We start from the raw sequence: 16,276 nt of genomic DNA, 5'->3' as shown, positions 1-16,276 counted from the left end.
CCTCTGAGTCTCCACTGCTGTTCTGTTGAGGTAGCTGTCCTAGTGGTTGATGTGTAGGGGCGTGGCAGGTAGCCCACTGCTGGTTGATGTGTAGAGGTGGCAGGGTTCCTCTGCCTCCAGTGGTTGGTGTAGAGGTGGCGGGTAGCCTCCACTGCTGGTTGATGTGATAGGGGTGTTCCCTCTGCTGTCTCTAGGCGATGTGGATAGGGGCGTGCCTCTGGTCTCCACTGTTGTTCTGTGATGTGAAGGGGCTGATTGAATCTGCTAAGGGAAAAATTATGCTGTTCTGTTGCCCCTGAACAAGGCATTTAACCCACTGTTTCCACTGCCGTCATTGTAAATAAGCGTTTGTTTTTAACTCTGCATGGTTAATAAAATCCACATATTTGTATGTTGTATTCTGTTGATTTTGTCAGAAATGAATCAGGCGTGCACAAACTTGCTGCCTCTGTGTCTCCACTGCTGTTCTGTTGATTGGATAGGGGCACCTCTGCTGTCTCCACTGCTGTTCTGTTGAATAGGGGGCGTGTTCCCTCTGGCCTTTCTCTTGCATTCTGTTGATGATGGGGCGTGTATTATCTTTTACCAGATCTGACTGTGTTATCTGTTGATAGGAGTAGGGCGCTGTGGTACTCTGCTTCACCACACTGTCTGTGATGGGTAGGGGGGAACCATTTCTCTACTGCTGTTCTGTGATGTGATACGCGTGAAACTTGAAGCTGCACCTCTCCACTGCTGTCCTGTTGATGTGGATAGGGGGCGTGTTCCCTCTGCTGTCTCTACTGCTGTTCTGTTGATGTGGATAGGGGGCGTGTTCCCTCTGCTGTCTCCACTGCTGTTCTGTTGATGTGGATAGGGGGCGTGTTCCCTCTGCTGTCTCTACTGCTGTTCTGTTGATGTGGATAGGGGGCGTGTTCCCTCTGCTGTCTCCACTGCTGTTCTGTTGATGTGGATAGGGGGCGTGTTCCCTCTGCTGTCTCCACTGCTGTTCTGTTGATGTGGATAGGGGGCGTGTTCCCTCTGCTGTCTCCACTGCTGTTCTGTTGATGTGAATAGGGGCGTGTTCCCTCTGCTGTCTCCACTGCTGTTCTGTTGATGTGGATAGGGGCGTGTTCCCTCCTCTGCTGTCTCCACTGCTGTTCTGTTGATGTGGATAGGGGCGTGTTCCCTCTGCTGTCTCCACTGCTGTTCTGTTGATGTGGATAGGGGGCGTGTTCCCTCTGCTGTCTCTACTGCTGTTCTGTTGATGTGGATAGGGGGCGTGTTCCCTCTGCTGTCTCCACTGCTGTTCTGTTGATGTGGATAGGGGGCGTGTTCCCTCTGCTGTCTCTACTGCTGTTCTGTTGATGTGGATAGGGGGCGTGTTCCCTCTGCTGTCTCTACTGCTGTTCTGTTGATGTGGATAGGGGGCGTGTTCCCTCTGCTGTCTCTACTGCTGTTCTGTCGATGTGGATAGGGGGCGTGTTCCCTCTGCTGTCTCCACTGCTGTTCTGTTGATGTGGATAGGGGGCGTGTTCCCTCTGCTGTCTCCACTGCTGTTCTGTTGATGTGGATAGGGGGCGTGTTCCCTCTGCTGTCTCTACTGCTGTTCTGTTGATGTGGATAGGGGGCGTGTTCCCTCTGCTGTCTCCACTGCTGTTCTGTTGATGTGGATAGGGGCGTGTTCCCTCTGCTGTCTCCACTGCTGTTCTGTTGATGTGGATAGGGGGCGTGTTCCCTCTGCTGTCTCCACTGCTGTTCTGTTGATGTGGATAGGGGGCGTGTTCCCTCTGCTGTCTCCACTGCTGTTCTGTTGATGTGGATAGGGGGCGTGTTCCCTCTGCTGTCTCTACTGCTGTTCTGTTGATGTGGATAGGGGGCGTGTTCCCTCTGCTGTCTCTACTGCTGTTCTGTTGATGTGGATAGGGGGCGTGTTCCCTCTGCTGTCTCCTGAAGTCCACGATCAGCACATTCGTTTTGTTGACGTTGAGGGAGAGGTTGTTTTCCTGACACCACACTCCGAGTGCCCTCACCTCCTCCCTGTAGTCCGTCTCGTCGTTGTTGGTAATCAAGCCTACTGCTGTTGTGTCGTCTGCAAACTTGATGATTGGCCGCACAGTCGTGGGTGAACAGGGAGTACAGGAGGGGGCTGAGCACTCACCCTTGTGGGGCCCCCGTGTTCAGGATCAGTGAAGTGGAGGTGTTGTTTCCTACCTTCACCACCTGGGGGCGGCCCGTCAAGAAGTCCAGGACCCGGTTGCACAGGGTGGGGTTCAGACCCAGAGCTTCGAGCTTAATGATGAGCTTGGAGGGTACTGTGGTGTTGAATGCTGAGCTATAGTCAATGAACAGCATTCTCATATAGGTATTCCTCTTGTCCAGATGGGTTAGGGCAGTGTGCAGTGCGATGGTGATTGCATCGTCTGTGGATCTATTTGGACGGTAAGCAAATTGAAGTGGGTCTAGGGTGTCAGATAAGGTGTCAGGTAAGGTGGAGGTGATATGATCCTTGACTAGTCTCTCAAAGCACTTCATGATGACCTTAAGTGATTGCTACGTGGTGATAGTAATTTAGTTCAGTTACCTTTACTTTCTTTGGAACAGGAACAATGGTGGACATCTTGAAGCATGTGGGGACAGCAGACTGGAATAGGGAGAGATTGAATATGTCTGTAAACACTCTAGCCTGGTGGTCTGCACATGCTCTGAGGACGCGGCCAGGGAGCCTTGCGAGGGTTAACACGCTTAAATGCCTTAGTTACGTCAGCCACAGAGAAGGAGAGCCCACAGTCCTTGGGAGCGGGCCGCGTCGGGGGCACTGTGTTATCCTAAAAGCGGGGGAAGAAGGTGTTTAGCTTGTCTGGAAGCAAGACGTCAGTGTCCGTGACGTGGCTGGTTTTCTTTTTGTAATCCGTGATTGTCTGTAAACTTATTTTCCACCATAATTTGCAAATAAATTCATGAAAAATCCTACAATGTGATTTTCTGGATTTTTTTTTTCTAATTTTGTCTGTCATAGTTGAAGTGTACCTATGATGAAAATTACAGGCCTCCCTCATCTTTTTAAGTGGGAGAACTTGCACAATTGGTGACTTGACTAAATACTTTTTTGCCCCACTGTACATACTTGGAAGCGGTGGGTGGTGTGCGCGTGCCTCATGAGTCGGACTACAAGTCCACTCTGAATTTCCGTGCTAATAATGTAACAGCTATTGCCTAGGAGCTAGAAGCACGCCTGTCCTGTCTGTCGGCGCCATCTTGGTGTTTTCCCATATCCCTTCTCATACTCGTTTTGTCAGACTACTTGTCACACCCGTAAACATCTTTAGCAGTAGTCAATCTGCTTATGCTGAAAAACCTTGTTAGTGCATAACGTCAAATTAACTTTTGACTTTTCGGTCTTTTTTTGGCTCCAGACAAAAGCTAATATTTCATTTAAAACCATTTTTTTGTGAATAGGTGTTTGGTTAAAACTGCACTAAATAGCAAATAGAGCACAGGTTGAACCCTTATCACACCAAGCTCTCTGCTGTCACAAAACTGGTTGGTTCTGTAGTGTAACAAGAGAAGAGACTCTGCGTCCCAAATTGCATCGTATGCCCAATATAGTGCACTATTTAGCGAATAGGGTCCCATTTTGGGAGGAAGGAATGCTTGTAGGGATTGAGCTTGCGAACATTCCTCTTCTTTAATGAACTGTAAACCTTCCAACATTTAATTTCCTGTATTGTCTGCCCCCTCCACAACAACACCCCCTCCACAACAACCCCCCCTTTGGGAGTGTCCCCTTTTGGGATTGCTTTGTGAGCAACGTGTATCATATGGAATAGTCTACTGTTTGTAGGGTCCAATTCACACACTTAACAAGACAACATCCCCGGGTATCCCTACTGCCTCTGATCTGGAAGAGTCACTAAACAGAGAACATCCCTGGTCATCCCTACTGCCTCTGATCTGGAGGACTCACTAAACAGAGAACATCCCTGGTCATCCCTACTGCCTCTGATCTGGAGGACTCACTAAACAGAGAACATCCCTGGTCATCCCTACTGCCTCTGATCTGGAGGACTCACTAAACAGAGAACATCCCTGGTCATCCCTACTGCCTCTGATCTGGAGGACTCACTAAACAGAGAACATCCCTGGTCATCACTAAACAGAGAACATCCCTGGTCATCCCTACTGCCTCTGATCTGGAGGACTCACTAAACAGAGAACATCCCTGGTCATCCCTACTGCCTCTGATATGGAGGACTCACTAAACAGAGAACATCCCTGGTCATCCCTACTGCCTCTTGTCTGGAGGACTCACTAAACAGAGAACATCCCTGGTCATCCCTACTGCCTCTGGTCTGGAGGACTCACTAAACAGAGAACATCCCTGGCCCTCCCTACTGCCTCTGATCTGGAGGACTCACTAAACAGAGAACATCCCTGGTCATCCCTACTGCCTCTGATCTGGAGGACTCACTAAACAGAGAACATCCCTGGTCATCACTAAACAGAGAACATCCCTGGTCATCCCTACTGCCTCTGATCTGGAGGACTCACTAAACAGAGAACATCCCTGGTCATCCCTACTGCCTCTGATCTGGAGGACTCACTAAACAGAGAACATCCCTGGTCATCCCTACTGCCTCTGATCTGGAGGACTCACTAAACAGAGAACATCCCTGGTCATCACTAAACAGAGAACATCCCTGGTCATCCCTACTGCCTCTGATCTGGAGGACTCACTAAACAGAGAACATCCCTGGTCATCACTAATCAGAGAACATCCCTGGTCATCCCTACTGCCTCTGATATGGAGGACTCACTAAACAGAGAACATCCCCGGGTATCCCTACTGCCTCTGATCTGGAGGACTCACTAAACAGAGAACATCCCTGGTCATCCCTACTGCCTCTGATCTGGAGGACTCACTAAACAGAGAACATCCCTGGCCCTCCCTACTGCCTCTGATCTGGAGGACTCACTAAACAGAGAACATCCCTGGTTATCCCTACTGCCTCTGATCTGGAGGACTCACTAAACAGAGAACATCCCTGGTCATCCCTACTGCCTCTGATTTGGAGGACTCACTAAACAGAGAACATCCCTGGTCATCCCTACTGCCTCTGATCTGGAGGACTCACTAAACAGAGAACATCCCTGGTCATCCCTACTGCCTCTGATCTGGAGGACTCACTAAACAGAGAACATCCTGGTCATCACTAAACAGAGAACATCCCTGGTCATCCCTACTGCCTCTGATCTGGAGGACTCACTAAACAGAGAACATCCCTGGTCATCACTAATCAGAGAACATCCCTGGTCATCCCTACTGCCTCTGATATGGAGGACTCACTAAACAGAGAACATCCCTGGTATCCCTACTGCCTCTGATCTGGAGGACTCACTAAACAGAGAACATCCCTGGTCATCCCTACTGCCTCTGATCTGGAGGACTCACTAAACAGAGAACATCCCTGGTCCTCCCTACTGCCTCTGATCTGGAGGACTCACTAAACAGAGAACATCCCTGGTTATCCCTACTGCCTCTGATCTGGAGGACTCACTAAACAGAGAACATCCCTGGTCATCCCTACTAGCCTCTGATCTGGAGGACTCACAAAACAGAGAACATCCCTGGTTATCCCTACTGCCTCTGATCTGGAGGACTCACTAAAAAGAGAACATCCCTGGTCATCTCTACTGCCTCTGATCTGGAGGACTCACTAAACAGAGAACATCCCTGGTCATCCCTACTGCCTCTGATCTGGAGGACTCACTAAACTGAGAACATCCCTGGTCATCCCTACTGCCTCTGATCTGGAGGACTCACTAAACAGAGAACATCCCTGGTCATCACTAAACAGAGAACATCCCTGGTCATCCCTACTGCCTCTGATCTGGAGGACTCACTAAACAGAGAAATCCCTGGTCATCACTAATCAGAGAACATCCCTGGTCATCCCTACTGCCTCTGATATGGAGGACTCACTAAACAGAGAACATCCCTGGTATCCCTACTGCCTCTGATCTGGAGGACTCACTAAACAGAGAACATCCCTGGTCATCCCTACTGCCTCTGATCTGGAGGACTCACTAAACAGAGAACATCCCTGGCCCTCCCTACTGCCTCTGATCTGGAGGACTCACTAAACAGAGAACATCCCTGGTTATCCCTACTGCCTCTGATCTGGAGGACTCACTAAACAGAGAACATCCCTGGTCATCCCTACTGCCTCTGATCTGGAGGACTCACTAATCAGAGAACATCCCTGGTCATCCCTACTGCCTCTGGTCTGGAGGACTCACTAAACATCCCTACTGCCTCTGATCTGGAGGACTCACTAAACATCCCTACTGCCTCTGATCTGGAGGACTCACTAATCAGAGAACATCCCTGGTCATCCCTACTGCCTCTGGTCTGGAGGACTCACTAAACATCCCTACTGCCTCTGATATGGAAGACTCACTAAACATCCCTACTGCCTCTGATATGGAGGACTCACTAAACAGAGAACATCCCTGGTCATCTCTACTGCCTCTGATATGGAGGACTCACTAATCAGAGAACATCCCTGGTCATCCCTACTGCCTCTGATCTGGAGGAATCACTAAACAGAGAACATCCCTGGTATCCCTACTGCCTCTGATCTGGAGGACTCACTAAACAGAGAACATCCCTGGTCATCCCTACTGCCTCTGATCTGGAGGACTCACTAAACAGAGAACATCCCTGGCCCTCCCTACTGCCTCTGATCTGGAGGACTCACTAAACAGAGAACATCCCTGGTTATCCCTACTGCCTCTGATCTGGAGGACTCACTAAACAGAGAACATCCCTGGTCATCCCTACTGCCTCTGATCTGGAGGACTCACTAAACAGAGAACATCCCTGGTTATCACTAAACAGAGAACATCCCTACTGCCTCTGATCTGGAGGACTCACTAAACAGAGAACATCCCTGGTCATCCCTACTGCCTCTGATCTGGAGGACTCACTAAACAGAGAACATCCCTGGTTATCACTAAACAGAGAACATCCCTACTGCCTCTGATCTGGAGGACTCACTAAACAGAGAACATCCCTGGTCCTCCCTACTGCCTCTGATCTGGAGGACTCACTAAACAGAGAACATCCCTGGTCATCCCTACTGCCTCTGATCTGGAGGACTCACTAATCAGAGAACATCCCTGGTCATCCCTACTGCCTCTGATCTGGAGGACTCACTAAACAGAGAACATCCCTGGTCATCCCTACTGCCTCTGATCTGGAGGACTCACTAAACAGAGAACATCCCTGGTCATCCCTACTGCCTCTGATCTGGAGGACTCACTAATCAGAGAACATCCCTGGTTATCCCTACTGCCTCTGATCTGGAGGACTCACTAAACAGAGAACATCCCTGGTCATCCCTACTGCCTCTGATCTGGAGGACTCACTAAACAGAGAACATCCCTGGTCATCCCTACTGCCTCTGATCTGGAGGACTCACTAAACAGAGAACATCCCTGGTCATCCCTACTGCCTCTGATCTGGAGGACTCACTAAACAGAGAACGTCCCTGGTTATCCCTACTGCCTCTGATCTGGAGGACTCACTAAACAGAGAACATCCCTGGTCATCCCTACTGCCTCTGATCTGGAGGACTCACTAAAAGAGAACATCCCTGGTCATCCCTACTGCCTCTGATCTGGAGGACTCACTAAACAGAGAACATCCCTGGTCATCCCTACTGCCTCTGATCTGGAGGACTCACTAAAAGAGAACATCCCTGGTCATCCCTACTGCCTCTGATCTGGAGGACTCACTAAACAGAGAACATCCCTGGTCATCCCTACTGCCTCTGATCTGGAGGACTCACTAAACAGAGAACATCCCTGGTTATCCCTACTGCCTCTGATCTGGAGGACTCACTAAACAGAGAACATCCCTGGTTATCCCTACTGCCTCTGATCTGGAGGACTCACTAATCAGAGAACATCCCTGGTCATCTCTACTGCCTCTGATCTGGAGGACTCACTAAACAGAGAACATCCCTGGTCATCCCTACTGCCTCTGATCTGGAGGACTCACTAAACAGAGAACATCCCTGGTCATCCCTACTGCCTCTGATCTGGAGGACTCACTAAACAGAGAACATCCCTGGTCATCTCTACTGCCTCTGATCTGGAGGACTCATTAAACAGAGAACATCCCTGGTCATCCCTACTGCCTCTGATCTGGAGGACTCACTAATCAGAGAACATCCCTGGTCATCCCTACTGCCTCTGATATGGAGGACTCACTAAACAGAGAACATCCCTGGTCATCTCTACTGCCTCTGATCTGGAGGACTCACTAAACAGAGAACATCCCTGGTCATCCCTACTGTCTCTGATCTGGAGGACTCACTAATCAGAGAACATCCCTGGTCATCTCTACTGCCTCTGATATGGAGGACTCACTAAACAGAGAACATCCCTGGTCATCTCTACTGCCTCTGATATGGAGGACTCACTAAACAGCGAACATCCCTGGTCATCTCTACTGCCTCTGATCTGAAGGACTCACTAATCAGAGAACATCCTGGTTATCCCTACTGCCTCTGATCTGGAGTAATCACTAAACAGAGAACATCCCGGGTATCCCTACTGCCTCTGATCTGGAGGACTCACTAAACAGAGAACATCCCTGGTCATCCCTACTGCCTCTGATCTGGAGGACTCACTAAACAGAGAACATCCCTGGTCATCCCTACTGCCTCTGATCTGGAGGACTCACTAAACAGAGAACATCCCTGGTCATCACTAAACAGAGAACATCCCTGGTCATCCCTACTGCCTCTGATCTGGAGGACTCACTAATCAGAGAACATCCCTGGTCATCCCTACTGCCTCTGATCTGGAGGACTCACTAAACAGAGAACATCCCTGGTCATCCCTACTGCCTCTGATCTGGAGGACTCACTAAACAGAGAACATCCCTGGTCATCCCTACTGCCTCTGATCTGGAGGACTCACTAAACAGAGAACATCCCTGGTCATCCCTACTGCCTCTGATCTGGAGGACTCACTAAACAGAGAACATCCCTGGTCATCCCTACTGCCTCTGATCTGGAGGACTCACTAATCAGAGAACATCCCTGGTTATCCCTACTGCCTCTGATCTGGAGGAATCACTAAACAGAGAACATCCCCGGGTATCCCTACTGCCTCTGATCTGGAGGACTCACTAAACAGAGAACATCCCTGGTCATCCCTACTGCCTCTGATCTGGAGGACTCACTAAACAGAGAACATCCCTGGTCATCTCTACTGCCTCTGATATGGAGGACTCACTAAACAGAGAACATCCCTGGTCATCCCTACTGCCTCTTGTCTGGAGGACTCACTAAACAGAGAACATCCCTGGTCATCTCTACTGCCTCTGATATGGAGGACTCACTAAACAGAGAACATCCCTGGTCATCCCTACTGCCTCTGATCTGGAGGACTCACTAATCAGAGAACATCCCTGGTCATCTCTACTGCCTCTAATCTGGAGGACTCACTAAACAGAACATCCCTGGTCATCCCTACTGCCTCTTGTCTGGAGGACTCACTAAACAGAGAACATCCCTGGTCATCTCTACTGCCTCTGATATGGAGGACTCACTAAACAGAGAACATCCCTGGTCATCTCTACTGCCTCTGATATGGAGGACTCACTAAACAGAGAACATCCCTGGTCATCCCTACTGCCTCTTGTCTGGAGGACTCACTAAACAGAGAACATCCCTGGTCATCTCTACTGCCTCTGATATGGAGGACTCACTAAACAGAGAACATCCCCGGGTATCCCTACTGCCTCTGATCTGGTGGACTCACTAAACAGAGAACATCCCTGGTCATCCCAACTGCCTCTGATATGGAGGACTCACTAAACAGAGAACATCCCTGGTCATCTCTACTGCCTCTGATCTGGAGGACTCACTAAACAGAGAACATCCCTGGTCATCTCTACTGCCTCTGATCTGGAGGACTCACAAAACACACATGCGTAATTTGTAAATGATGTCGTGTTGGCTATCTGTAAATTGGTGCCATCTGGTTTGCTTTATATAAGGAATTTGAAATTATTTATATTTTTGACTTTTGATACTTCAGTATATTTAAAAGCCAATACTTTTAGACTTTTGCTAAAGTAGTATTTTACTGGGTGACTTTCACTTTTGATTGAGTTATTTTCTATTAAGGTATCTTTACTTTTACTCAAGTATGACCATTGGATACTTTTCCCACCAATGCTGCTTTGTTTGGCCTTTGGGATCTTGGGAAAGTTAAGCACTTTGTGACAATTGCTGAGGTAAAAAGGGCTTTATATTTTATACATTTGATTGATTTGTTGATTTATTGTGTTTCCAGGTCCTCCAGGTATCATCTCTTCGCCTTACGCTGGGGCAGCAGGTTTTGGCCCCGCGATCGGGTTCCCCCAAGCAGGTAGGTACCACCCCACTATCACCCTCCTCCTGCCCCATACCCCCTATATAGGTAGGTACCACCCCACTATCACCCTCCTCCTGCCCCATACCCCCTATATAGGTAGGTACCACCCCACTATCACCCTCCTCCTGCCCCATACCCCTATATAGGTAGGTACCACCCCACTATCACCCTCCTCCTGCCCCATACCCCCTATATAGGTAGGTACCACCCCACTATCACCCTCCTCCTGCCCCATACCCCTATATAGGTAGGTACCACCCCACTATCACCCTCCTCCTGCCCCATACCCCCTATATAGGTAGGTACCACCCCACTATCACCCTCCTCCTGCCCCATACCCCTATATAGGTAGGTACCACCCCACTATCACCCTCCTCCTGCCCCATACCCCCTATATAGGTAGGTATCACCCTCCTCCTGCCCCATACCCCCTATATAGGTAGGTACCACCCCACTATCACCCTCCTCCTGCCCCATACCCCCTATATAGGTAGGTATCACCCTCCTCCTGCCCCATACCCCCTATATAGGTAGGTACCACCCCACTATCACCCTCCTCCAGCCCCATACCCCCTATATAGGTAGGTATCACCCTCCTCCAGCCCCATACCCCTATATAGATAGGTATCACCCTCCTCCTGCCCCATACCCCCTATATAGGTAGGTATCACCCTCCTCCTGCCCCATACCCACTATATAGGTAGGTATCACCCTCCTCCAGCCCCATACCCCTATATAGGTAGGTACTACCCCACTATCACCCTCCTCCAGCCCCATACCCCCTATATAGATAGGTATCACCCTCCTCCAGCCCCATACCCCCTATATAGATAGGTACCACCCCACTATCACCCTCCTCCTGCCCCATACCCCCTATATAGGTAGGTACCACCCTTCTCCAGCCCCATACCCCCTATATAGGTAGGTCCAGCCCCACCCCTATATAGATAGGTACCCTCCTCCAGCCCCATACCCCTATATAGATAGGTATCACCCCCTATCACCCTCCTCCAGCCCCATACCCCCTATATAGATAGGTATCACCCTCCTCCAGCCCCATACCCCCTATATAGGTAGGTATCACCCTCCTCCAGCCCCATACCCCCTATATAGATAGGTATCACCCTCCTCCTGCCCCATACCCCCTATATAGGTAGGTCACCCTCCTCCTGCCCCATACCCCTATATGGTAGGTATCACCCTCCTCCTGCCCCATACCCCCAGGTATCACCCTCCTCCAGCCCCATACCCCCTATATAGGTAGGTATCACCCTCCTCCTGCCCCATACCCCCTATATAGGTAGGTATCACCCTCCTCCTGCCCCATACCCCCTATATAGGTAGGTATCACCCTCCTCCTGCCCCATACCCCTATATAGGTAGGTATCACCCTCCTCCAGCCCCATACCCCCTATATAGGTAGGTACCACCCCACTATCACCCTCCTGCCCCCTATGGGGTGGGCTCCCCTCAGCCCCATACCCCTATATAGGTAGGTATCACCCTCCTCCAGCCCCATACCCCCTATAGGTAGGTACCACCCCACTATCACCTCCTCCAGCCCCATACCCCCTATATAGGTCAGGTATCACCCTCCTCCAGCCCCATACCCCTATATAGGTAGGTCACCTCCTCCTGCCCCATATGGGTGGGTATCACCTCCTCCAGCCCCATACCCCCTATGAGGTAGGTATCACCCTCCTCCAGCCCCATACCCCCTATAGGTAGGTATCACCCTCCTCCTGCCCCATACCCCTGGGGTATCATCATCCTCCTGCCCCATACCCCCACCAGTATCCCCTCCTCCAGCCCCATACCCCCTATAGGTAGGTATCACCCTCCTCAGCCCCATACCCCATTTGGATCCCTCCTGCCCCATACCCCCTATATAGGTAGGTACCACCCCACTATCACCCCTCATTGCCCCATACATTGATAGGTCAGGAATCAGCCCCATTGACCTGACTATAGGGAGTCCCCTCAGACCACGGCAGCCCCATACCCCTGACTGGGGTAGGTCATCCTGGAATCATCCCACTATCACCCTCCTCCAGCCCCATACCCCTTATAGGTAGGTACCTCCTCCAGCCCCATACCCCTTGATAGGTAGGAATCATCCCTCCTCCAGCCCCATTGACCTGACTGGGGACTCATCCTCAGACCGCGGCAGCCCCATTGACCTGACTGGAATCATCCTCAGACCACGGCAGCCCCATTGACCTGACTCTGGAATCATCCTCAGACCACCAGCCCCATTGACCTGACTGGGGACTCATCCTCAGACCACGGCAGCCCCATTGACCTGACTCTGGAATCATCCTCAGACCACGGCAGCCCCATTGACTTGACTGGGGAATCATCCTCAGACCACCAGCCCCATTGACCTGACTGGGGACTCATCCTCCTGACCCCATACCCCTATATAGGTAGGTATCATCCTCCAGCCCCGGCAGCCCCATTGACTTGACTGGGGAATCATCCTCAGACCACCAGCCCCATTGACCTGACTGGGGAATCATCCTCAGACCGCGGCAGCCCCATTGACCTGACTGAGGAGTCATCCTCAGACCACCAGCCCCATTGACCTGACTGGGGAATCATCCTCAGACCACCCGCCCCATTGACCTGACTGAGGGTCATCCTCAGACCACCCGCCCCATTGACCTGACTGAGGAGTCATCCTCAGACCACCAGCCCCATTGACCTGACTGAGGAGTCATCCTCAGACCACCCGCCCCATTGACCTGACTGAGGAGTCATCCTCAGACCACCAGCCCCATTGACTTGACTGGGGAATCATGTTCTAGTGTTTCTATTTTTATAATTACATAATCTCATCCATCATCATCATCTTTCTCCCACTCTCTGACTGCGTCCCAAATGTACTATATAGTGAATAGGGTGCCATTTGGGACACCCTCCTCACCTCATCTCTCCTCACCTCTCCTACCGTCTCCTCCTCCCCCTCACCCCCCTCACCTCTCCTACCGTCTCTCCTCCCCCTCCCCCTCACCTCTCCTACCGTCTCTCCTCCCCTCCCCTCCCTCTCCTACCGTCTCTCCTCCCCTCCCCCTCACCTCTCCCCTCTCCTACCGAATCTCTCCTCCCCTCCCCTCACCTCTCCTACCGTCTCTCCTCCCCCTCCCCCTCCTCTCTACCGTCTCCCTCCCCTCCCCCTCACCTCTCCTACCGTCTCTCCTCCCCTCCCCTCCCCTCTCCTACCGTCTCTCCTCCCCCTCCCCCTCCCTCTCCTACCTCCCCCTCACCTCTCCTACCGTCTCTCCTCCCCCTCATCTCCCTCTCACCCTCCCAACCCTCACCTCACCTCTCCTACTGTCTCTCCTCCCCTCCCCCTCACCTCTCCTAACCTCTCCTACCGTCTCTCCTCCCCTCCCCCCTCACCTCTCCTCACCTCTACCGTCTCTCCTCCCCCTCCCCCTCACCTCTCCTACCGTCTCCTCCCTCCCCTCCCCCCCCTCTCCTCACCTCTCCTACCGTCTCTCCTCCCCTCCCCCTCACCTCTCCTCACCTCTCCTACCGTCTCTCCTCCCCTCACCTCTCCTACCGTCTCTCCTCCCCCTCACCTCCCCTATCCCCTCCCAACCCTCACCTCACCTCTCCTACCATCTCTCCTCCTCTCCCCTCACCTCTCCTATTGTCTTTCCTCCCTCCTCATACTGACCCTGGGCCCTCCCCTCTCCTAAAGTCTCTTCTCCCCCTACCCTCTCCTACCGTCTTTCCTCCCTCCTCATACTGACCCTGGGCCCTCCCCTCCCCTCCCCCTCCCCTCTCCTACCGTCTCTCCTCCCTCCTCATACTGACCCTGGGCCCTCCTCCCTCCTCTAGTAGGCCCGCCCTTTGACCTGCTATCGTGCGTGCCCCCAGGTCTGTCCATGCACACGATGACCGGCGCTCTGGGACCCCTCGCCATGCCCGGCTCAGTCTCGGGACGGATGACCCTACACGGCATGGCCCCCATCGCTGTCCACGCCGTTCTCCTCGTCTCCAACCTCAACCCTGATGTGAGTGACCCCCCCCGGCTCCCCTGTTACCCCCTCAACTCCTCTTTATTGTTTGTGCTCTTGCCAACGCCATTGCTCACTGTCAAGCTAAACATTTGGCAATACAATGAATGTTGAGTTGATAGTACCAACAGATCTGGGATCAGGCTACTACCCCTTACAAAACTCTCAGAACATGCCACACATCAACCCGCCTAAAATAGACATAAAATATCATACTTTCCAGAGAACTAAATGGTACTGACCTGGTGAGAAGGGACACTTTCCAGAGAACTAAATGGTACTGACCTGGTGAGAAGGGACACTTTCCAGAGAACTAAATGTTACTGACCTGGTGAGAAGGGACACTTTCCAGAGAACTAAATGGTACTGACCTGGTGAGAAGGGACACTTTCCAGAGAACTAAATGTTACTGACCTGGTGAGAAGGGACACTTTCCAGAGAACTAAATGGTACTGACCTGGTAAGAAGGGATATGACGTATGAACAGATAGAAGCTGGTGTTAGAATGTGATGGTACTGACCTGGTAAGAAGGGATATGACGTATGAACAGATAGAAGCTGGTGTTAGAATGTGATGGTACTGACCTGGTAAGAAGGGATATGACGTATGAACAGATAGAAGCTGGTGTTAGAATGTGATGGTACTGACCTGGTAAGAAGGGATATGACGTATGAACAGATAGAAGCTGGTGTTAGAATGTGATGGTACTTAGGTCTACTTCTTGGTAAATATCATGTTGGATTCTCTGCTGGGCTGCAATCATTAAAGAGTTTCATGTTAGTAACTGCTTTCTCTATCTGTGTCAGCAGCAGTTGATGTCACAAGACACGACCTGGGCTGTGTCCCAAATCCCACCCTTTTATCTATGCAGTGCACTACTTTTCACCAGGGCCCACTACATAGGTAATAGTGAATAGCTGGGTCTTATCTGATTCTCCAGCTAGATAAGCAGCATTAGGGCTGGGCCCTGCTGGCTGGGCTGCTGCTGGCTGGCTGGCTGGGCCCTGCTGGCTGGGCTGCTGCTGGCTGGCTGGCTGGGCCCTGCTGGCTGGGCTGCTGCTGGCTGGCTGGCTGGGCCCTGCTGGCTGGCTGGCTGGGCTGCTGCTGGCTGGGCCCTGCTGGCTGGGCTGCTGCTGGCTGGCTGGCTGGGCCCTGCTGGCTGGCTGGCTGGGCTGCTGCTGGCTGGCTGGCTGGGCTGCTGCTGGCTGGGCCCTGCTGGCTGGCTGGCTGGGCTGCTGCTGGCTGGGCCCTGCTGGCTGGCTGGGCTGCTGCTGGCTGGGCCCTGCTGGCTGGGCTGCTGCTGGCTGGGCCCTGCTGGCTGGCTGGCTGGCTGGGCTGCTGCTGGCTGGCTGGGCCCTGCTGGCTGGCTGGGCCCTGCTGGCTGGCTGGCTGGGCTGCTGCTGGCTGGCTGGTTTGGCTGCTGCTGGCTGGCTGGTTGGGCCGCTGCTGGCTGGCTGGCTAGGCCACTGCTGGCTGGCTGGCTGGCTGGCTGGGCTGCTGCTGGCTGGCTGGTTGGGCTGCTGCTGGCTGGTTGGGCCGCTGCTGGCTGGCTGGCTGGCTAGGCCGCTGCTGGCTGGCTGGCTGGCTAGGCCGCTGCTGGCTGGCTGGCTGGCTAGGCCGCTGCTGGCTGGCTGGCTGGCTGGCTGGCTAGGCCGCTGCTGGCTGGGCCCTGCTGGCTGGGCGCTGCTGGCTGGCTCGGCCGCTGCTGGCTGGCTGGCTAGGCCGCTGCTGGCTGGCTGGCTGGCTGGCTGGCTGGCTGGCTGGCTGGCTGGATGTGTGTGATGATGATGCAAGGGAAAGGGAAGGTGCATGCTTG

General features: G+C 52.4%; 1 protein-coding gene and 1 long non-coding RNA gene across 52 annotated transcripts in view; one reads left to right on the top strand and one right to left on the bottom strand.

The window, feature by feature from the left end:
• Positions 1-16,276, top strand: part of LOC118376345 (polypyrimidine tract-binding protein 3-like) — a 105,726-nt gene that overhangs the window by 59,487 nt on the left and 29,963 nt on the right. For 49 of the 50 annotated variants that reach the window (XR_008061612.1, XR_008061648.1, XR_008061639.1 and 46 more), the window contains exons 7-8: positions 10,354-10,428; positions 14,281-14,456. Coding sequence is in view for 2 of the 50 variants with exons in the window: in XM_052458717.1 (XP_052314677.1) it covers positions 10,354-10,428; positions 14,281-14,456 (251 nt within the window). In the remaining 48 variants the exon portion in view is untranslated. The remainder of the gene's footprint in view (positions 1-10,353; positions 10,429-14,280; positions 14,457-16,276) is intronic. The other variant, XM_052458719.1, reaches the window with a different exon arrangement.
• On the bottom strand, positions 12,566-13,364 carry LOC127906498 (uncharacterized). Of its 2 annotated transcripts, none has more exons than XR_008061712.1 (3): positions 13,099-13,364; positions 12,938-13,059; positions 12,566-12,818 (listed from the first exon to the last, which is right to left on the bottom strand). It is a non-coding gene; the product is annotated as an uncharacterized LOC127906498 (long non-coding RNA). The 2 variants fall into 2 exon arrangements; XR_008061713.1 differs by having other exon boundaries at positions 13,139-13,364.

Source organism: Oncorhynchus keta, chromosome 12, assembly GCF_023373465.1.
Source record: "Oncorhynchus keta strain PuntledgeMale-10-30-2019 chromosome 12, Oket_V2, whole genome shotgun sequence".
NCBI lineage: Eukaryota > Metazoa > Chordata > Actinopteri > Salmoniformes > Salmonidae > Oncorhynchus > Oncorhynchus keta.
This window is presented reverse-complemented; position numbering and strand designations above follow the sequence as displayed.